Source organism: Phoca vitulina, unplaced genomic scaffold, assembly GCF_004348235.1.
Source record: "Phoca vitulina isolate PV1807 unplaced genomic scaffold, GSC_HSeal_1.0 scaffold7, whole genome shotgun sequence".
NCBI lineage: Eukaryota > Metazoa > Chordata > Mammalia > Carnivora > Phocidae > Phoca > Phoca vitulina.
This window is the reverse complement of record NW_022589710.1, coordinates 62,468,608-62,492,253: the sequence shown is the minus strand read 5'-3', so window position 1 is coordinate 62,492,253 and position 23,646 is coordinate 62,468,608. Positions and strand designations below refer to the sequence as shown.

General features: G+C 40.1%; 1 protein-coding gene across 5 annotated transcripts in view; it reads left to right on the top strand.

The window, feature by feature from the left end:
• DICER1 (dicer 1, ribonuclease III) overlaps positions 1-23,646 on the top strand; it is a 69,799-nt gene that overhangs the window by 24,406 nt on the left and 21,747 nt on the right. For all 5 annotated transcript variants that reach the window (XM_032405861.1, XM_032405863.1, XM_032405864.1 and 2 more), the window contains 13 exons: positions 1,904-2,091; positions 2,716-2,878; positions 3,893-4,023; positions 5,014-5,148; positions 5,586-5,746; positions 7,557-7,725; positions 8,935-9,407; positions 15,756-15,888; positions 17,323-17,565; positions 18,118-18,272; positions 20,864-20,996; positions 21,738-21,813; positions 22,630-22,769. In XM_032405861.1, coding sequence (XP_032261752.1) covers positions 1,948-2,091; positions 2,716-2,878; positions 3,893-4,023; positions 5,014-5,148; positions 5,586-5,746; positions 7,557-7,725; positions 8,935-9,407; positions 15,756-15,888; positions 17,323-17,565; positions 18,118-18,272; positions 20,864-20,996; positions 21,738-21,813; positions 22,630-22,769 — 2,256 coding nt within the window. In that variant the 5' untranslated portion in view covers positions 1,904-1,947. The remainder of the gene's footprint in view (positions 1-1,903; positions 2,092-2,715; positions 2,879-3,892; positions 4,024-5,013; positions 5,149-5,585; positions 5,747-7,556; positions 7,726-8,934; positions 9,408-15,755; positions 15,889-17,322; positions 17,566-18,117; positions 18,273-20,863; positions 20,997-21,737; positions 21,814-22,629; positions 22,770-23,646) is intronic.

Genomic DNA, 23,646 nt, shown 5'->3' with positions numbered 1-23,646 from the left:
GGGTTCCTGGCTGTACGTGGTGTTTGGAGGTGGAGGAAGAGGTATTTGGGGATTTACATTGCTGCCTTCTTCCTGCTTTATTCTCTTCAGCTACCAGGATTTAGGCTTACTTCCTGACACCTTTCGCGCCATGTTTTGGATTGGTCTTGGATTAGTATTTGGCTTGGATGAAAAGTGAGCGGGTCAGGCTTGGGCATAAATAATTCCTGTAGGCAGCCTATAGTAACGAAGATGTCGAGATGTATCACAAGGACGGTAGTCAGGTGGGAAGTGCCTGCAGTGTCAACCATGGGCCTCCAGAATGACCTGCTGCGTTTCCGGAAGGTAAAGTGGGTTTAACTCCGCGTTCTGGGCAGCCCTATAGAGTAAAAAGCTTGAGTCATGAACCTGAGGGTGTGTGACCAGTGGGCCTGAGGAGTTGGGCAAAGTGAACGCCAAGTGTGGGGTAAAAAGATGGCTGTTGGGGCTTTGGTTGAGTAGAGAAAGAGCACTTGTGTCTCATGAAGAACGGAGTTGGTAGCTGTCAGAGTGGTCTCTGGAGTCCTTGGCTTGCCGTCTGCCTCTGAGAAGGATCATGAGAATGGTTGTGCTGTCTGGTCCGCTGGCACCTGCCCTGCTGAGGTCCTGGGCTCCTGCAGCCCCGTGCCCCCTACCGTTTACTTGAGATCACACTGCCGTTAGCTGGATGTTGAGTTGTCAGCTGAGCTAATCTCTGAAATCGGGACTTGGTATCGTGCCTGTGCCTCAAAGAGACTACACTTGAGACTCCTTGTTGGATTAGGTGGGACAGTTGGAGTCACTGTGCTGTATCATGGTTGTACATTTCACGTGTTGGGAGATTCACTTGTCAAGGAACAGAGAGTGGGCTTCTTTCTTTCCAGTTTCATAGAGTGTTAACAGTGAACACTCTGAAGCAGTACGAGGGTGACAACCTTCTTGGGGGACAAGTAAATTCTGCTGGCAGTCAGAAAGCTGATGGACTTTCATGGTGAGGTTTGAGACTCTAACCCTCTATCTGCAGGTTAGGAGTTTTAAAAAGACTCAGGTTTAGTCTGTCATTTTATAGAATCAAATTTATCTTTGGGAAAGCATACATGAAACACAGAAGAGTGCTTATGTACCATGAAAAACTCACAGAATGGTGCACTGTCTGAATTTATCTAGGATGTGTGTAATTTTTTTAAAGATACATATTTAAACAGTTGGTCAGCTGTGCCACTGTGATAGGTTGTCAACTGAGAAAAAGACCTTGTGTGTTTATGGGCTATGGATAAAATGACAAAATGTTGGCAGGCATTTGAATCTTTCTTATGTGCACGCACATTGCTAAATGCCTTCCGTCCATTATCTCATAAGTTTATCAATAATGGCATCAAAGAATTGACAAAGAATGTTTGAAATATATTTATGCACATATTGACATGTTTCGTATATACGTATATGTTTAAAAAGGCATCATGTTCGTATTTTCTTTTAAAGGTATATCAGAAAAGGCATAGTTCTGTATCACTAAATATAGATACGGGTTTTCTTCAAGGGTTCAGGGTATTCCATTGTGTAACTGTACCATCATTTACATAGTTCATGTTTTTATTAATACATTTGAAAGCATTTTCTTGCTTTCCAGTTATAATGCAGCAATACGTGTTCGTGTACTTATATCTTTGTGTAGTCGCCTAGTTCGTTTAGATAAGTTTCTAGGTATAGAATTGCTGGGTTGGAGAGTGTAGAACACTTGACTTTTTAAAATGATCCTCTTAGATCAAGAAAAAGCTAAAACAATTATAGGAAAAGTTTGAAAGGGTCCATAGGAATGATATTCTTATGTTTCTCTTGTTTCTGTGCTTTCTTTTGTTCTTAACCCTGCATGGTGGTGTAATGGTATTCTTTTTCCCTTTTGTAGTAAGCTGTGCTAGAGCAAAATGCAATGAAAGAAGCACTGGATGAATGAAAAGCCCTGCTTTGCAGCCCCTCAGCATGGCAGGCCTGCAGCTCATGACCCCTGCCTCCTCACCAATGGGTCCTTTCTTTGGACTGCCATGGCAACAAGAAGCAATTCATGATAACATTTATACGCCAAGAAAATATCAGGTACTAATGAGAACACTAATACTGGGGCATTTTCACTAAAATGGAATAGATTAGCATATAGTTGACACGACTTATATAAAACCCATTTACCTTTTCAAGCTCTCCTCTTCTGATTAATTTTCTCATTCCAAATACTTTTGTTCTTAATAGTCCTTTTCTTTTCTAACATCTGCCGGGTAATTGATTTGATAGTTTTATTTGTGAAGTTCATTATTTTTTTTTCCCTCTGAAAACCTCACTGCTCCTTAATACCCACTTGGGTATGTCTGTCCTCATAAGCTGGGTAGGAATTGAGATTGGTTTGAACAACCATGAACTGGCCTGTAAACTCAGTCATTCAGATTCTTCTTGAGAAGTTTTCTGTCCCCTGCAAAAATAATTCTTAAAGAAATTATAAATATCATTCCATGCATCTTTACACAACACAGCTGTACAATAACGGGCATTTTAATGCCTGTGATGATGATTCTTATGTACAGATATAGGAAGTCTATTTTTTGGCAGATTTATCAGAGGGAGATTGTAGAAAACAGTGAAATTTCCTGAATTAAAACAAAATCCAATTTTCCCAACTTTGTACTTAGATAAGAAGTGTATAATCTTTTTCCCCCACTGTGTTTCTAGGTTGAACTGCTTGAAGCAGCTCTGGATCATAATACCATAGTCTGTTTAAACACTGGCTCAGGGAAGACGTTTATTGCAGTACTACTCACTAAAGAGCTGTCCTATCAGATCAGGGGAGACTTCAGCAGAAATGGAAAAAGGACGGTGTTCTTGGTCAACTCTGGTAATAAAAAAATTATTTTATGAAATTGCATGGAGGAAATTGGATGAGATTTTATGGTGAAGCACATTTTCTCTGTGGGCATTAAGTTAGATTGTTGAAAGTGTAGAGAGTTTGAGAAATAATGTATTTGTTGAAATTCTGGTAGCAGAAACATCATTTTGACTTATCTCTTAACTTTATAGTATGCCTCTTTTAAGTGTTAGCCGTTTTATTCCACAGGGGTTAAACTTCAGCTTTTTCCTTAAATGTAATTGCATTTAATTCTGATTCTGCATTTTTTGCTTGAGTGACTTCTTGGAACATCATCTAATCTAAGCCATGACAGTTATTTTTGTTTTTGATGTTTTAGCTTTGTAAAGTATGTCAAAAGGTGCTTGATTATGAGATCGGTAACTTTTTGATTTATGATTTTGCTATGCCAGTTATTGAAGGGAAGTTAGATGCTTCTTAAAAGTTAGATATTCAGTAAGAGTTTATGATACTGGTTTTTATGTGTTTGGGATTATATATTAAGAATATAAAATGTGGACCGAAGCTGCTAGGGCACTAATATAACCCTGCCACTGCTCTCCTTTTTTTTTTTAGTTTGTTTCAGCATGTGATGTTCTTATGTACTTTAAATACATATGAAACTGTCTTTCTTCTTGGTGAAACGATCTGATTTTAGTGAAGAAAACAGGAGGGGTGGATCTGGAGTAGTTACCATTCTAGCCTTATATTATGTAAGAATATAATATACCGTTATATTCTTAGGTTGGGGAAAATCAGTCATAAAAAAGGAAGGTGGTATAAGGTTCTCTGAAGGGAATGACAGGGGGTAGGGGCTTGAGTCTAGTAAATGCGTTCTGGAGGATAACTTTGGAAATAGGATTTTAAATTGGCTATCTAAGGAATTGGGGGTTAGGTATGATATATAATAATAAAGATTTCCTTAGCTGTCTTAATCGTTAGTAGTCCGAGAGCCAACTAGATAAGATTTGTCATATTTACATGGAGTATTATATTTGTAATCAGCAAACCAGGTTGCTCAACAAGTGTCAGCTGTCAGAACTCATTCAGATCTCAAGGTTGGGGAATACTCAGACCTAGAAGTAAATGCATCTTGGACAAAAGAGAAATGGAACCAAGAGTTTACTAAGCACCAGGTAAGACTCGTAGAGAAATTTCACTTTTGAAATCCCTGCAAGTCCTTGGCTTCATTCATGAGATCACCTGTAGCCTTGAAAACTCTACTTCCCTGTACTTCCCTGTACTTTGTCAGCCTAGAAACGAGCCCTTACACCCTCTTTCTCACTGGAGGTCTCACACCAAAACCAAATAAAGAGTCATATATGTTACTGTCTTACTTCATAGAAGAGAATATGACTGTGATTTACTTGCTTGAAAAACACAACTTCTGATGACCTATTTCCAACTTGTTGATAGCCTGCTTTTCAGAAAATGTATGCTTGGGTTGAAGGTCTTGAAACTGGAGACATTTCTTGGTTGAGATCTTTGGGTCTTTGAGAGACTTCCTCTAACTGACCCGTTTCTGTGGAAGCCGCATGTGTGGAGGGGCTCTTGGGTGTGTGTGGGTGAAGTGGTTGAAAGGGGCTTCCTCACCGACCGGGAGCAGTCCACAGTGACGAGTGTGTCTCATGGGATTGAGGGATTGTCTGTGGGATTGAGTCCTCATCAATAAAACACTTCAGTGTCCACACACTGATGAGTGATGACACCATAAAAAAGAATGTTGAGTCTTTGCCTTCTTCCAGAAAACCTTGTCAGTTTAATAGGAAAAAAGAGGAAAACACGGTGTGAATTGTTTTGTGAGTTAATTGGACTGATAGGTCTCATCAGTCAAAATATGGCTGTAGGAACCTGAAAACCTGAAGTAGATTTAGTAGATTTATCATAAAAACATGGTCTCTATTATCAAGGATTTTTTTTTCTCATAATCTCTTTCCATATTTTCCTAATTCTGCTTCTTGGTTCCAAAGTATAAGCTTCCATACATTTAGAATTTTTGTTTTAATTTTGACTAATGAATTTCTTAATTCTCACCCACAATATAATGTTTCCATTATCTGATTTAGTATAAGTGTATCCAGGCAGGTGAAAGGCACGTTTGTATACTGATGCCAGTTTTCTTTTAGGTTCTCGTTATGACTTGCTATGTCGCCTTGAATGTTTTGAAAAATGGTTACTTATCACTGTCAGACATTAACCTTTTGGTCTTTGATGAGTGTCATCTTGCAATCCTAGACCACCCCTACCGAGAAATTATGAAGGTAAATTTTTAGATTTTATCAGTCTTAATTTAAGTCCGATTACTGAGAATAAGCAGTGTTTTTATATATCAAGAGCAGTAATATTAGTTACCAATTTTGGGAACTTTGTTCCATGTATGAATAACGGAATATTAAATTAATTTTCACTTAAATCTATTATAATGAACTATCGTAAATAACTTATAGTAAATCTAAATCTGGAATAAAATTTTAAACATGATACAAATAAACGAAGTATATAATCTGATAAATTAATTATATAATCTCTCATAGCATATTTAAATGTGCCTTTTTGATAAACAGGCCTTTTAAACAAGCTACAGTAATTCCGTAAGTCGTGTTTGTAGCATCCGTCCGTCTTCTCGACCTGTTAGCGTCTCTCTTGCGCTGGCTGTGCAGAACAAATTCCTTACTGTCCGTGTCTCTCATTGTGTTAGCTCTGTGAAAATTGTCCATCGTGTCCTCGCATTTTGGGACTCACTGCTTCCATTTTAAATGGGAAATGTGATCCTGAGGAATTGGAAGAAAAGATCCAGAAACTGGAGAAAATTCTGAAGAGTAATGCTGAAACTGCAACCGACCTGGTGGTCTTGGACAGGTAGGCGCTGGGGGCTCGGCGGCCTTCCCTCCCTCCCATAGGCTCTCCCGGCCGGCGCCCGCTCAAGTGAACGGATGGCTGCCGCAAGGAACAAGCAAGTTGGAGAATTCTGTCAGGACAGTTGCCCGCGAGGGCGAGGATCTAACCTTGTTTCCACACAGAGCAGCAGATGGAGGCGTTTCTTCATTCCGAGAGAAGATTGCAGAAGCTTGGGCCCCCCTGTTTGCAGACATTGGCGAGGACCTGGAACTCGGACAGGAAATTTGTGTTCTTTTTTGTCCATGTGTGCTTGGTTGTTCCGACCTAAGTGTCCCATGGGATAGTTTGAAAGAGCATTCACTTATTGACAGAATTCAGTATTTTATAGTGTGTTTTAAAATGATTGGAAACAGCCCGTAGTTTTGAAAATGGGTGTTAGTGTCTGAGAAAACTGTGTATGCTTTCTAGGTTTGTCTCTTTTTGAGAAGGTGGCTATTTTGTTTCAGTAGAACATGCACATGTACACACTTTCTGATTTGAGTTGGTGGAAAGGAGCCTAAATAAATAGATTTTTAAATATAATTCAATTCATATTAAAGTATCCTTACATCCTTATGAGATACAGTCTTTAGCAGGGCTAAAGATTATCAAGTGCTGGTTCTTGGAACAGTTATAATAACTAGAGAAGCTGATTTATCAGGGTGTGGAGTTAAATCAGATGGGTTTTGAAATGTTGGCTCCACTAATTGGAAGCTATATAACTTCAGGTGAGTCATGTACTCTCCCAGATCCTGGAAAATGGCATTGACGGTGGTTTCAAGGGATTCTTTGATGCTCAGTCACATTAAAAATGGCTGTGTGCCTGCCACTTAATAGGAACTTGGGGAAAGTTCTCTTTGTAGAATGAGATGAAAATGTAATGTTTCAGATTCATGGAACTTAAGGATTCAAATGCCATATGAAGTACAAATCTCAGGGCCTTTTGGACATGTTGTTTTTGACTCCCTTGAGCCCAAACGATCTGAGATGGAAGTAAAAGGCTGTACTTCTGCTTTTATCTGCCCCAAATTAGATTGGTGGGCTTGTACACTTGAAGTTTTCAAAAGTAGAGGTTTTAGAGCATTTAAGAAAAACTGATAAATGATCTCTTGAATCTGGTACTTCCTAGTTCTCTAAGCTTGACTCTGTTTAAGTATAAATTCTGATTGAGAATAAGGAGAACTGTAGTATTTAAATATGTCTTTAGTATATTTCTTTTCCTTAATCATTGTTAGTGCTTGTAGAATACTATGTGCTATTCCAGTTGTCATATTTTATGAAAGGCGTAAGAGATCCAAAGATGATACCGTAATTGGTTGAAAGTTAGGTGAGCTTTCCTTACAAGGATACGTTAAAAACACATTAAAATAAAACTGACATTTGCAAATGCGAAAAATTTCAAATAGTATGGAAGTGGATAGATTTAATGATAACACTTTCCATGTAGGATCTGCCCCTCCATCCCTGTTCTGCTTCTGAGAAGTGATCATTACTGAGTTGTTTGAGTATCTTGATGCCCAAGGAGGCAAGAGTTGAAAGTCTAAACCTAAAAACCAAAACAAAAATCCTGAGATAATAAGGTAATGACAAGATTCACAAAATTCTCTGAATGTCAGCCTTAGGCGGTCGTTCCTTGAGCCTTCCAAGTGAGCACAGGCACAGATAAAAGTGAGTACCCCGTTCGGAAGACCACTGCGAGCCTGCCTGTGATCCCATTAGACACGTCACAATGGATCGGCGTGCTGAAGTGAGTTTCTGGTGGCAGTGACAGCTTCTGTTTCCCCCATTAAAGATACACTTCTCAACCGTGTGAGATTGTGGTAGACTGTGGGCCATTCACGGACAGAAGTGGCCTCTATGGCAGACTGCTGGTGGAGCTAGAGGACGCACTTCACTTTATCAACGACTGTAATGTATCTGTGCATTCGAAAGAAAGAGATTCTACTTTAATTTCTAAACAGGTAAGCGTGTACAAGTAAGTAGAGAAAGCATAATTAAAAGACTTCTGTTTATTTTTAATATCGAAATGAAAACATGTTTCTAATGAGGCTATTGTGTGTTTTAGTTTAAGGCCTCATCATCTTATCTCTTCGGACATTTTTCATTGGACAGATCCTGTTGGGTTGAGTTTAGGGTTACCCAACAGATAATTAAATATAGACCTCCCTGATTTAAGGAGATGGGTTGGGGTTCATGTCGTGAGTTAGTCCCTGCTGGAACCCTCAGACTGAGCGAATACCCTGTGTGTAACTGGAGCTGAGCCCGTCGTTCCTGAGTGGCACAGCTTTGGGAGGAGATCCCTTAGATCAGTGGTCCTCAAAGTGTGCACTCCAGTTCAGCAGTGTCCGCGTTCCCCCTAGAACTTGGTGGAAAAGCAGATTAGGGGTCCTGTCCTTCACCTGCTAAAGCCCTGCCTGTTGGAGGGGTCCAGCTTTCTGAGATTTGGCAAGTACTCCAGTTATCCCGATGCATTAAAATTTGAGACCCATCGTCCTAGGACTTTGCAGCCATTTGTGAACAACACTGTTGAATCTGAGTCTCAGTTTCTCTCCTGCTGATTTGCTCTGGAGCAGCAATGCCTAGACTCTTTCCAATCCTTGATTTCTTATTAAGTCTCTGTTCCACCCAGTTTGTCTTTCACCTGCCTGCGGAGCTGACAGTTCCTCGGTTACAGCCTCGTTGTGGGTTTACATTCTGCTCGGAGCTGGAGTTGTAAGATGTGGCGCTCTGGGTGTAAGGTGCAGGGAAGGTTGACTTGCTCTTCTTAGATACCTAAAATAAAATTACTCTGCTGCGTAATTCCTTGCATATTTACCTGGAAGTAAATGACTCAGTTCTACTTGTAACTAATGACAGACTTGAAATTAAATTTTATTAACCTTATACAGTTGCATCTTTTATTTTCTGTTATTTTTTCTGGGGAAAACAAAAGGATGGTTCTGGGCATATATATATATATATATATATATGAAAAAGTAGAGATTGAAAAGACCACTGGCCATTCTTCCCCCCCGCCCCCCAAACTTGAGGAATTGACCTCAGTGTTTATATTAGCAGGGAAAATTTATTTTAAAGGGGCAGATTGAAGACAACTTAAATCCTAGTTAAGCCTCATATGAAAATGCTACATGATTACTGTTTAGCATTTGGCTCTTTACATTTTTTTGTAGATCCTGTCAGACTGTCGTGCGGTATTGGTGGTTCTGGGCCCCTGGTGTGCAGATAAGGTAGCTGGAATGATGGTAAGAGAACTGCAGAAATACATCAAACATGAACAAGAGGAGCTGCACAGGAAATTTCTATTGTTTACAGACACCTTCCTGAGGAAAATACATGCACTATGTGAAGAGCACTTCTCTCCTGCCTCACTTGACCTGAAATTTGTAACTCCTAAAGTAATAAAACTGCTTGAAATTTTACGCAAATACAAGCCGTATGAGCGGCAGCAGTTTGAAAGTGTTGAGTGGTATAATAATAGGAATCAGGATAATTATGTGTCTTGGAGTGATTCTGAGGATGATGATGAGGATGAAGAAATTGAAGAAAAAGAAAAGCCGGAGACAAATTTTCCTTCTCCATTTACCAATATTTTATGTGGAATCATTTTTGTGGAAAGAAGATACACGGCCGTTGTCTTGAACAGGTAAATCTGTTAAGATTAACCAGCATCCTTTCCCATAGTGGAGGGGGCAGTTTTGGTTTTGTGAAGTGCTGTGCTGTAATAACAGCTTTGAACCTGGCAGAAGGCTTAGGTGAGTGTTCTCTATTTGGCACCATCGTACCTCACGTGTAATGTTGTGCTGGAATCTTCAGGGAGGACGTTTGTATGACTGTAGCTTTCCTGAAAGGCTAGATTTGACAGGACCTGGGATTTTTTTTTCTTGGAGGATGCAAATCTGTTCTAATCCATTTAAAATAGAGAGTAAGGGGGCGCCTGGGTGGCTCAGATGGTTACGTGTCTGCCTTCGGCTCAGGTCATGATCCCAGGGTCCTGGGATCGAGCCCCGCGTCGGGCTCCCTGCTCAGCGGGGGGGCCTGCTTCTCCCTCTCCCTCTGCTTCTCCCCCTGCTCGTGTTCTCTCTCTCTCTCTATCTCTGTGTCTCGAATAAATAAAAAAATGTTTAAAATAGAGAGTAAGTATAGAAAGATGAAGTTACATTAAGGTAAAACATTTTTTGTTTTGTTTTGCATTTAGTTATTAGAGTCAATTCAGATACGGTTCATCTGTGACTATGTGTTAGGCATTGTGTTGAGCATTTCACACCAAGCTTTCTCCTTCAGGTAATCTTAGGATAAATATTATCTAGGAATTATTGTGGCTGTCTTTTTGGTGGTGGTAGTGTTAACTTTTTTATCTTAACCAATATTGATTCATGTCTGCAAGTTCAAAATGGAAAAAGTTCAGAACAATTGGATTTGCAATTTGGATTGGTTCATATACTATATATTAAAATTTTCGGAATCAGAAGAAAATAAGAATGTTAGAGAAGAAATCAGAGGATATTGGCAAAAGATGACAGTGCATCATCCAAAGTTAGGCTGTGGATTTCCACGTCCACCCGCTTCTTTAGTGGAAGTTGATTTTTCCTGAACATAGACCCTGCCAAGGAGCTGTCCTGCAGATTTGTGTCAAATAGTCATGGAATGTATGGTTCTTTTCGTGTGTATATAGACGCTGTAGTATGTCGGGGCCAGAAAGGATCCTTAGTTTGTACTTCAGACAATGATCTGTTTCTCTAGGAGACCCATTAATTGGCCAGAGTTGATCTCTGAGAGCCAGTTGTGCAAGTAGTGATCTCTGAGGAGAAATTCAGCTTTGGTTCCTGTGGTAATTTGGGATTTTTTTTTTTTTTTTTTTTTTCTTAAACTGCTTCTGACTGTTTGGGGCTTTGAAAACTGACTGGAGTAATGAGAAATTGGACTCTGGGGTAGTCATCTGGCAGTTTTTAGTCTGGTAATTTTCATAGTCATTGGGCCTGATCTCTGTGATGAATACAAAGTAAAATAACTTTAGGTAGTGAATTACATTGGAATCAGAAGTTTAAGGTTGGAAAGGGACTCATTGACTATCTAATCCAGTCCACTTATTTTTATAAAAAAAAAAAAAGGGAAAGGGCCTCAGGAGGAAAAGTGATTTGCTCTGAGTTAAATTGCCGGGCAGTGGCAGAGACAATTCTAGAATCCTGATATCCTGCCTCCTAGCTTCCAGTTCCTTCTGCAGTCATAATGCCCCTGGGCGTCAGAGAACGCTAAAAATCCATGTGGAAGACGGCCAGGAGACAGACCAGGGAGAGCCTGACCATCAGGATTATTTCTTAGAATGGGGGAAAAGGCATTTCAGGGGTCAGAGAAGTTTAATATCAGTACAGTTCCAAGCCTTGTTATAGACATGCTCCCTGCCCCCCATACAGGATGGTTTAAGAATTAAATACATTTTATGGTGCTTAGAAAGAAGAAATGGCATATTTTCTTCTTTTCCCTCTTCTCTACATGCATTCTTAAGTGTAGAGATGTGCCAGTTTTCATGGCAGGAATATTAGCCTGAAAAGGTTTATCAAAAATCAATCAGTTATTTCCTATTGACTTTGAGGATCAGATTAATTGTGATCAACTTTCATAAAATGGGCCTGGAATTTAGTGTTGGATGATGAATCAAGAGCGGTTTGAGGGTTGACTTTATGGGCAGCTAATTAAATATACAATAGAGGTCTTGTTCCAGTAAGCTTTTTAATAAGCTTAGAAAAACTTCCTGAAATCTAGATTCTTTCCTTCCATCAATTTAATAGGAGGAAAAACCCTCAGTGAACAGTTTCATGGGAGTCTAAGTTATTGTGATACATGGGCAGTTTTGTCCTCTCCTAATTAAAAAAATAAATCATAGCTACTTCTGTAAACGATGTAGCTACGTGTACAGTCTTATGTTTATAGTTTTCCTTTTTGCCTTACGTATATAGGGCTTTATGGTTTATAACTTACTTTTAGATATGTTTTTAAGTTTTACAACACTCCATGAGGGAGGAAGGTAGATGTTTTTACTATATTTTAGATGAGGAAGCCAAGACTCAGTTTGTGACCCTCCCCAAATCACACAGATACCAAGAGGCAAAAATGGGCTTCCGGTCTCCCAAGTCTGGTGCTCTTTTCACTGTGTGATTTACTCGTCTTGTGTGACACTGGCATCCGACTAGCCTGGTTCACGGCCTCCGTCTGCCCCTCCCCCTCTATTTCCCTCCTAACTTTGTTTACAGAAAAGTTGCAAAGAGAGTACAGAGCTCCCCTGTCCCCCTCACTGGGTTTCCCCCACCTGTTGTTAACATCACACGTTACTATGTACCTTCGTCACAACCTGGAGACCAGCTTTAGTGCGTTACTATTAACCAAACTTCAGACTTTATTTTCATTTACCAGTTTCCCCATTAATGTTGTCTTCTTAATCCAGGGTGCCATATTGCATCTAGTTGTTGTGTGTCCCTAATCTCCTCTGGTCTTTTGTATTTTGTTTTTCCTTGGTTTTGATGATCTTGACAGTCTTGGGGAGTACTGGTCAAGTATTTTGTAGAGTGGCTCTCAGTTTGAATTTGTCTGATGTTTTTCTCAGGATTAAAATAGGGTTTTAGGATTTGTAAGAACACTGCAGAGATGAAGTGCGCTTCTCATCACATTGTATCAGGGAGACTCATGGTATGGACATGAGCCATCACTGGTGATGGGAAACTTCATCACGTGGTTATGATAGTGTTGCCAGGCTTCTCCACTCTGACCGTTGTTATTGTTTTATTCCTCACTTTCTTCTCTGGAAGCAAGTCACCAAGTTGAGCTCATCCTGGAAAGGAGGGCTTGAACTCCATTCCTGGAGAGGAGTGTATTTATGTTTATTATTGGAATTCTTCTGTAAGGACAACTTACCTCTTTGATCCTATTTATTAATATTTATTGACTTACGTTCTTTTGTCACTGTGGGCTCATGTTTGTTTATGTTGCACTTTGGGTTATAATCTGATAGTAGGTGGTTTATTTTGTTGTTCAAAATGTTCCACTCTGGGCCACGGGGAGGGCGGAGGTGCTCTTTGAATTTAGTGCCTATGTCCCTTGGACAGGCCCTCATCCTGGATTTTTTGTTGTTGTTGTTTAGCACTTCCTGACTTTCTAGCCCTACAAGATGCTCCAGGCTCTTGTATTTTTGCTACTCCAGCTGTAGAATCAGTCATTTCTGTATGGAGCCCTGGTTCCTTTCATTTCTACCCACTTTTCTAGATGTATATTTTGTGAAAGTTTTTTTTAACTTTTAAAGCTTTAAATAAAGAGAAATTTTTCTCTCTCAGGATCTTCATTTGTAAGATAGTACTAGTCTCTCTGTCTCTTTACAACAGATATAAAAATGGCTGTTTTATCACCTGACACAGTAGGTGCTATTTTCTTAGGGGCTTTATGCACACATTGGGGCATATAGGACCCTTGTACTGGACCTGTCAGTCATAGTTTGTTTGGTAAGATCCCAGAGGAGTTAGATTGGATTTTCTCACGTTGATAAGGAAATATAAGGAGTAAGGATACTATTAAAAGCTGTTGTTGATAACGTGCTTTAGTACTTGGCAGACATTTCAAATGATGTGTTTGTTTCTTTGAATTTTTTTCCCCTTACAGTTGTCTGCATAAATTAGCACTTGTAGTCAAATCCCAGTTCCCTAGGATACATCTACCAGTTCAGCATCCATATTTGCCATTTCTGGCCATGCTGTTTCCCGTGTAATTGGGGGGGGCAGCATGTTGTGCACACACCATGTGATCTGGACGCTGTCACCAGCTGAGCGAGTTAGGTACAGAGATGGAGGGTGCACATCTAGAAGCTCTTAGTTTTGACAGCAAGTTATGTCTCCTGAATATAATACAATTGGCTCTTGAATTTGAATGCTTTTAAGTTTCATTTTCTTCGTCAATTTTCACGGAATTTTACAAAAATGCTGGTCTCTGATGGATTTGAAATTAGAAAAAAAAAAATAACTGGTTCTTAGCTACTGATAGTTTCAGAAGCCCTGTGCACAAGAGATCAGCTAGGTTTGTCGAATCGCTTGCTTGTGGAGCCGCCCATATAAACTCAGTGTAAAAATCAAAAGAAACAAGTAAGACTTTGTCTTATCAGTTCATGGCACCGTGAAATCTAGAAGCAGTTTGTGTTACTCACTTGTAAGCTCCCTGAGCACTGTAGACTTTGTTGTTTCTCTGGAAGCCTATAGTTTTGTCTGAGGAATGTGGTCAGACATCCCTTAATTTATCGGAAAGAGACATTTTTCTCTCTAAACATCATCAGCATGGGTATATAGCATTTAATTACTGCTTACAAGAGATTTGGTTTGTTAATGTACATATTGTCTCTTCTTTTCTCTGCAGTATTGATGCGAGTTTCATTAAGGAGAAATGCATTTACTCTTAGTGCTTCTGCTTCTTAGTTAATTGAAATCTGCTAGACTGATCATTTTGGCAAAGTAAAATACATTCTTTGCCTAATTAAATTAATTAATTTGCCTAATGCCTGCCATGAAATGCATTATTTTTAGCCTCTGTTACATTCACATTGATGCTTATTTACATAAACTAACATTTGTAAGTACATATTTCTAAGATAATTGATTTCATAATTTAGACTTTGGGGCATGCGATTTGTTTGCATGTGACATTGCTTTCTGCTACTGACATCATAAGTTTATTATAATAACTAAACAGAGCTTGGAACATATTAAGGAAGTTCCTGATTCTGAACATTTTAAGTATTTGAATGTAGAACAGACTCTTAAACTAACCTAGACATGCAAGTGTTTGGCTGATTTGGAGGCAGGAAGATATTCTAGATGGCCACTCAAGGTTTCTTCCAGCTCTTTGATATTAGTCCGTTTCATGTATTTAAAAAAAAAACAAAACAAAAAGAGTGGTTTGACTTAAAAATGCAATTTTCTATTAGGAATTTATACTATGTGTATGACTTCAGAAGAACCATCTGGAATCACTTATGTCAGGTGTGGAACCATTTATCCTGTGTGCTGAGTTTTTGAATGTGGATATTTCCAAAATAGCTGTAATGGCAGCACTAACTGTTAACCTTCTGTCCCCGTGTAATGTGATCCCATCCTGTAACTCTTTTCCATTTCTTAGCTAGAAGGCCAGCTTTAGGTTACTCGCATTCGGATTAATACAGAGGAACAGGCAGGAAGAGGGACGAGCCGGGAAGCCTCTCTCTTTCATGACAGGATGGGATGGGGACTCTGGCGCTGCCCTGTGGTGCAGAACGGTGGTCGGTGGCCTGGGGGCAGGAAAGTGTTGGGAATGGAGGCGCTCCCCAGTAGATAGGCATTTCTTGCCCTGGAGCTCCGCTTCCAGTGATAAAAAGGGTATTAGGGTAAGACTAAAAGAAATAACCATGCTAGTTTTCACACACAGCGGGAGCTCTCTTTGTCCATGTAACAGGAGAATGAGGTTTCCCTTGCTGTAGAATCGCCCTTTGGCCCCGGGTGTTGGCCTCTGTATAAACTTGGCCATGGAGACAAGGGTGGTGATGGCCACCACAAGTTGTGTGTGCGTGTGGAGAAGTGCACTGAGCTTTCAGAGGTGTGTGGCTTTTTCATTATAGGTCCTGGCCTGAAGCCAAGGTATATGAGGATTCCATGTTTCTCTCTGCCTAGTTCTGTCCCCTACCAGGCCACGTTTCTAGTAAATCATCACGGCCAAATTAGAAAGTTTGAAGTACCGTGACCATTTTGTTCGTCAGTATAAATCAGCCCTGTATCTGGTATTGTAAGGGTTTGGTCCACAGATCTACACAGGGAAGAGTGGCAGTGATTTCTGTTGGAGCTGGTTGAAAAAAATCACCGAGACCATTTTGCTAGGTATGTTGGCAAAACATACGTGTATTTCCATTTTCAGGGAGACCTTACAAACAAAAGTTTAAATTTTTTTCCCTCAGCAATGCTTAACTTCCAAATGTATATAATTTTCTTAGATTGATAAAGGAAGCTGGCAAACAAGATCCAGAGCTGGCTTACATCAGCAGCAATTTTATAACTGGACATGGCATTGGAAAGAATCAGCCTCGTAACAAACAGATGGAAGCAGAATTCAGAAAACAGGAAGAGGTAACAAGTTGAAATAATTGTACAATAACAGTTTTCAGAATATATATAAACTCTGCTCGTAGGAACTCCCTTTCTTCATAGTTGCTTGGTGTTTATAGAATATTTGCTCATAGATAGACCAGCTGTCTCCTGTGAAGTAGCTGTATAGTGATTGATAGGTTCAGAATTAGAATAGCTGTCTGGTAAATCAATTTTCACTTAATTGCCGTCAACCATTTCATTTTCCTTTATTGGACTGATGGCATTTCATAGAAAAACAAAGCATGTGTAACCATAACTCCTGTTGACTCCATGTGACTGAGCAACAAAATGAATTTTTTTCCTAGAAAGTGTTTTGTTTTCCATTTAAAGTCCTGCCTTGGTTGAATACGTTAAAGGTTCTGGCTTAATTTTTTTCATGCATTTTAAGATTTTAATATAGGAGACAGCATTGTAAATATGTGAAACCTAATAAGGTGTTCTGGCTGGCAAACAAAAACTTTTTATTTGAAGTTTGTTATTTAACTTAAAGGTAGAATAATTCACACTGAAGTTCATTTTCTGTGTCATAGCTTTTTGATAATATTCCAAGTTTGGGGAGTCCAATAGCCAGCCAGTGTGATAGATCTGTTTAAAAGCCAACTTACTTTACTTATCCTGGATTGAGAAATGATGTTATTTTAAATTTAATATGAAAAAAATTTTCACTTTATTTTTTAATCAGTAGTTCTGAGTCCTTAAGTTGAAAATGTCCCAGGATGCCAGAAAATAAGTAATGCCTTACTTATAATTTTTGAGTTACAAGCATTTTAGGGATTTTAGTGAGTTTTGACGTCTTTGGAGGGCTGTTGGCACAGTCTCCCAGACATAAGACACTACCACGGAGAGTCAGAGTATCAACAGGATTCCAGAAGTGGATTCATTCGGTCACTTTGTTGGTTAGATTCTTTTGTGGCCATTGAAGAAGCCAGCCTCTTCAATCCGAAGGCTGTCTGTGATTTGTACATACTTCTGTATGGTAGAAAGTCACTTTGATTTTTCAAGTCCTATTCAGTTGAAAATTGTCATTAAGTCAGAGTCTCTTTGTCCATGTGTTCATGCATCTTGAGTTTTGTGTGGTGTTGTCATCTTCTTTAGCCTGGACTGAAAGCTTTAGTGTACCCAGAGTGTGTGTCGGAAATGACAGTTGTGGGGCGCCTGGGTGGCTCAGCCGGTTAAGCATCTGCCTTTGCCTCAGGTCATGATCCCAGGGTCTTGGGATCGAGCCCCGCATCGGGCTCCCTGCTCAGCGGGGGGCCTGCTTCTCCCTATGCCTGTAGCTCTCCCTGCTTGTGCTCTCTCTCTCTGAAAAATAAATAAAATCTTAAAAAAAAAAATGACAGTCATCACTTACTGGTACTCCGCTGTTCCTTTGGAAATTTCTTAGAATTGCTTTTCGTGGTGGACTTTTTTCAGGTCCTTAGGAAATTTCGAGCACATGAGACCAATCTCCTCATTGCAACAAGTATTGTGGAAGAAGGTGTTGATATACCAAAATGCAACTTGGTGGTTCGATTTGATTTGCCCACAGAGTATCGATCCTATGTTCAATCTAAGGGAAGAGCAAGGGCACCGATCTCTAATTATATAATGTTAGCAGATACAGACAAAATAAAAAGTTTTGAAGAAGACCTTAAAACATACAAAGCTATTGAAAAGGTAAGATCCAAAAATCAATATACTATCTCTAAGTTACTTTTTATATGCAGAGAAATAGATGAAAACAGCTTTATCTAAATAGTCTCAGCAGGGGTGTGCAGTTTGTACATTATAAGAAAGTCAAGTAATTATAGAGCTGCAGTATTTTGCAAAGTGTTTGAAAGCTCGCAATGAAGATGGTCATATGTGTTATGGGGGGAGAACCCTGGAAAATGTCCTGTTAGTGTGGACAGTGTAGTCACAGTTGAGTGACAGAGTTGTGGAGCGATAGGAGGGTGACGACATAGCCCCTGTCTGTGTGTGCGTGTGTGTGTGTGGGGGGGGGGTATGGTACCGTGCAAACCTGTGTGCATATAGCTAGTGTCTCCACATGATTGGAGCTGGGGGCACTGCTTTGGGAGGGAGTTTCTGCATCAGGTGACTTGGAATATTGAAGTGTGTTTAGGAGAGCTGTTCTGTGTCAGGAGAGCTTTTTCTGTAGGTACAGGGGCAGACTCCTGACACGTGCAAAGAAAATATTCTCATCATAAAATCTGTTCCTACAATGTTCAGATCTTGAGAAACAAGTGTTCCAAGTCAGTTGACACTGGGGAGACTGACATTGAACCTGTTGTGGATGATGACGATGTGTTCCCACCCTATGTGTTGAGGCCCGATGATGGTGGTCCACGAGTCACAATCAACACGGCCATTGGACACATCAATAGGTATGATATGAAATCACTTGCATGGAAACCCTAGGAGTATTGCAAGATTTAAGTTTAAACCTGTGAGTATTGTAGTGTTTACCTTTTGCAAATATTCACCAGTCTTTCTGTTTATGGCTTATACTATTTTGATGAGAGAAAGAAGAGAAGTTGCTTTTTTCCATTCATTCGTCTTTTTGATCAGAAGGCAAAATCAGTATTGTGCAGTAATAAATGTTTAGTTTTTGTTGGCAAGGCTGACTTAAGGCATGTTTATTTTGATTAGATTTTACTTAATTTTATAGTGCTCACTAATTTTTTTTTTATTCTGAAATCTGTTGTTTTGTGCCATGAATGTTGAGGGATGTTGAATTTTTCATTAGCTATGATGTAAGATTATGATAAATTAACTCGCATTTTTAATTATGTCCTAATTTACTTTGTCCTGAATTGGTAATAACATTTCTAATAACTAAGAAAAGCAGATACATACCAAATGATGTGTCAGGATAAATTTCCGTGCAGAGGCAAAATAAAGGAGCAACTCACATAAGATTTTTTTTTTAACTTTTTATTTTGAAACAATTTCAAACTTTAAAATGTTGCAGGAATACTGCAGAGAACTCCCATTTACCCCTCACCCAGAGAGACCCATTCAGCTTTCACGAGAATGTTTCTTTGTAGTGAAAGGATCCAAGCCAGGATCAAGGGTTGTGTGAGTTTTTCTCATCTCTCTAGTCTCCTTCAACCTGGAATCATTCTTGTCGTTCTCTGACCTGAATGACCTTGCAACTTTTGAAGATTATAGGCCAATCATTTTGTAGTCTGTCTCACAGTGTGGTTTTATCTGATATTTTCTGATAATTAGCCCCGGGTTATGCATTGGGGCCTGCACATCACAGAAGTGATGCTGTGTTCTTCTCATCCTGTCCTTCTGGGTGCACTCGATGTTGATTGGTGCTCTTCCTTGTGGTGGTGGCTCTGATCACTTACAAAAGGTCTGCCAGCTTTCTCTGCTGTAAAGTTGCCTTTTCTCCGTTTATAATGAGTGCATATTTCATGGGGAAACAGTTTGAGACAGTGTAAAATTTACTCCTCTTCCCAGTGTCACCCATTCGTTTAAGTATCCGTTGGTATTTCTTGCCTGAATTGATTATTGCTGTGGTGTGTCCAAAATGGTGGTCTTCTGATTCTATTATTCTTTCTATTTGTTGGCATTCTACTGGAACGAAGAGCTTTCTCTTTTCTCCACTTACTTATTCCCTTTATTATTTTTTTTTATCTAATATGAACTGATGGAGTTCTGTTTTATTCAATGGGTTACACTTCTGGTTACTGTCATTTATTATTCATTTTGATGTTAAAATTATCTCAGATTTGGCCAGTGGGAGCCCCTTCAAGCTAGTCTTTTTATGTCACCATTATTCTTTGATCACTTCCCTACTTTATGGCATACTAAGATTTCTAGCCTCAACTTCTATTTTCCCTGCCTAGATATTGGCTATTTCTCCAAAAGGTTCTGGTTTCTTTTAGTGGCAAATGCCTGGTGTTTAGAAACCAAAATCTGGGTGCTAAGCACTGGGTGTGCTCATTGCCCCCGGAGTATTGCCGCTGTCGGACTCCTTAGACAGAACTAGAAGCTACATTTATGTGTGTGTGTGTGTATTCACGTACACATGTATTTATTTCTGTGTCTGACTATGTGTTGCTTCCTCCTTTTACTGTCACACCACAGGGTTCATTCTAGCTTTCCTCTCTTCCATCTTTATTTCTGGCTTCTTCAATAGTGAGAGATAGGACTCCCATTGTCCTCAGAATCGTTACGTTTACGTCCAGTCTCCCTGAATGTAGCCAGTCTCCTACTCTGCAGGGCTGCCACTGTGTTTGGGTGCCCTTACTGCACAGGTTGTGACCTTACAGGGTGTCCGCTCATTCTAGTGCCTTCCTTAGGCGCGTTCTGCCTCTACCGATTACCTTCCTGTCCCAGCGCCCTCCTCGCTCAGTCTCAGCGCCACTGAAGCTAGCTTCCTGCCCTGTAACACTCTCCTGCTGCTGCTTTGGGGGTGTGGTGGGCAGCAGGGGTGGTCTTCTTGTTCTGACGCCTTCCGTTGTGTCAATACTGGGCTGTCCTTCCAGCCTCTTCTGATGCCTCCCTTGCACAGGCCCTGAGAGTTTGTGGGTGCATGTACGATATTAAGGAACAAACACTGGTGGCATGTTCTCTTAATGGATTCTGAACAGTATTTTCTGCATTCTACAATCGCATTGGACATACGTTATCTATTTAAATTCAAGTTTTAATTTTAATTAAAATTAAATAAAATTTAAAAATTAGTTTCCTAGCTGCCTCACCACATTTCAGGTGCTCAGTGGCTGCCCCACTGGACAGTGTAGACACAGAACATCATTGCAGAAGATTCTGTTGGACCAGCACTGTTCCATCTTATTGAAAGTTTTCGAAGTGGTGAAGCTCAAACTTCACATACAAATACCAATCCAGTAGAGGGGAGAGGGACATGAAAAATTAAACTTGAGGCTGTGAATATCAATACAGATTTTTTCCTCCATTTCTCAGGTGTAGATTTAGCATCAGAATTTCTTTTTCTTCACAGATACTGTGCTAGATTACCAAGTGATCCGTTTACTCATCTAGCTCCTAAATGTAGAACCCGAGAGTTGCCTGATGGTACATTTTATTCAACTCTTTATCTGCCAATTAACTCACCTCTCCGAGCCTCCATTGTTGTAAGTTTAGAAAAAGAAATGATTGTGCTTTTAAAGTATGTCATTAATGGATTGTTTTTCAGCTTCTCTACGCCAGCGCAAGTTATAGGAAAATTTAGCTTTAAATCTGTTCTTAAGCATAGGTTTATAAATCTCTTTTGTGGTCACCTACATGTTCAGACCTTCAGTAGACTGTATGAGTAGATAACCTGAAGTTCCCTCTAGGATCTTACTAATACCAACATTCAGCTGTGGCTTAGACACTTATAGGGACAGAATTTATTAAATATATTTGGGCTTCTCTAGCTGTTTTGTTGTTCACTCGAAAATCTGCCTTTGCATAACTGCCGTCCTTGGTCCCAGTACTGATTTCCAGATATTCTGAGATGACTAATTTCTCTTGCACATGAAAATTTGTCAATGCTGTTAACGTGTATGTTACAGCCACGTTTTGATGTATCTTTGTTTTTTTCTTATTTGTAGATTAGTGAAAATAAGCTACATTAAAATCTTACTGAAATTTGTATACATTAAAATTGTCAAATCTTCGTTATAACTTATCTAGGTTTTACTGGGCAGGACTTTTAAAAATGGCTATTTCAACTGTGGAGATGAGGGTTTTGACAAACTTGCTGGCATTTTTCAAAATAAACTACTTTGCTTTCATAAAGTTCGGCTTTAAAGATACTGCTTTCATAGAAGTTTTATGTGTTAAGGATAGCTACGTGCATGTACAGTGGAAATGTTTTTTGTTACTTTCAGGGTCCACCAATGAGCTGTATCCGATTGGCCGAAAGAGTTGTAGCTCTCATTTGCTGTGAAAAACTGCACAAAATTGGTAAGAGTGTTTGAAAAGCACACACAAATAAGAATAAAGTTGAAACATTGTCAAACAGAAGCATATCAGGGACTTGCTAGGTGTCTGAGGATTTTGTGGCATTGAACTTGCTGCTCTCACTGTACGGTAGTGAAGACTGGATGGAGATCTGATGTCACCTGAGGGTCCTGTGACACGGACCAGCTCATTGCAAGCAGCTGCGCTGTATTTACTCCCCTCACTGACCCCTTGTCATTACAGAGAGGTCTTCTTGTCACTGCTGAATCATGGACACTTGTGTTTCAATGGGTCAGTCTCTCAAATTAGTTTACAGATTCGTCCGTTAAAAAAAAGGGGGGGGGAGTCTTTATTTTCCATAGACTTTGTAAAACAGTGGCTCTGTGCTGTTCTTCTGTTTCAATATTATTGAAGAAACTTTTTTTATTGGAGTAGAGTTGATACACGTCGTGCACTGGCTTCAGGTGTCCCACAGAGAGATCGCACGAGTCTGTCCATGATGCTCTGCTCACGCGCAGCCGCCCCTGTCGGCTTACAGGGTTGGCCCGCTACCCTGCACTCCACTCCCTGTGCTGTGCCTTGTGTAGATGTGATGTTTGCATCTTAGAACAGAATTTGTGGCCCTGCTCACTGAGTATATGAACACCAAAGTAGACCGCCTGACGCATCACTTCTGATCAGCTTGTGATACGAAAAGTACAGATGCTTTAGTTTCATTACCCTTCCACTTGCTTTCTAACATACTGCTGCTCTGGATACTCTAGTGATTAGAGAGGCAACATCTGGATTGTTTGTGTTAATTGTCTTTACATTTCTTAGGTGAACTGGATGACCATTTGATGCCAGTTGGGAAAGAGACTGTTAAATATGAAGAGGAGCTTGATTTACATGATGAAGAGGAGACCAGTGTTCCAGGAAGACCAGGTTCCACAAAACGAAGACAGTGCTACCCAAAAGCAGTTAGTATTGGTTAGAACCAAATACACATCTGGCCTTTCTGACTTTTTATTTCCAGCCACATCAAATCGACATTCCTCTGCTTGCCTTCCCAGACCGTGTAATTTGGCCCACTTGGGATCTCCGCTCACTTCCTCCCATGACAGCTTCTCTCAGATCAGCCAGCCCCTCCTTCCCATGTGCACTATGTGCACTTTCCCACTTAGGACATTGCTTTCGTTTTTCTTCTCAAAAGGAGTATGGACTCATTTGTCAGATTTCTATCCAGAATGAGTCTCTTTCTTTTAAAGAGATATTTTTTGTTTCATTCACTTACAGTGGTAAGATTTTTGCTTTCCTAATGTTTGGGGCTAAGACAAAAGAGGATTTGCACGATAAAATAGGCGAATGAGAGGGTGCTCGCTCCACATGGTGTGAGGATGGTGACAGCAAGGATTTGTCAGGAGCTAGGCCGTGGCCTGCGAGCAGCCAGAACCAGGCCTGTCAGCATGCTGTGTCTGGCTCCGTCTGTGGCATCCTGGTGGGGTTCATGCACTGTGACGCCCCTGAGTCGGACTGCTAATTACAGCCATACTGGGTGGAAGGACTTATTTTAAAAATATTTGCTAATGGGGCACCTGGGTGGCTCAGTCGTTAAACGTCTGCCTTCAGCTCAGGTCATGATCCCGGGGTCTTGGGATCGAGCCCCACGTCGGGCTTCCTGCTCGGTGGGAAGCCTGCTCCTCCCTCTCCCACTCCCCCTGCTTGTGTTCCCTCTCTCGCTGTGTCTCTGTCAAATAAATAAATAAAATCTTAAAAAAATTATGTTAATATTTGTCCCCTATAAGAATCGCAAACAAAAGCAAAAATTTTGCTGTGTATTTTCATCTTAGCCTAAAA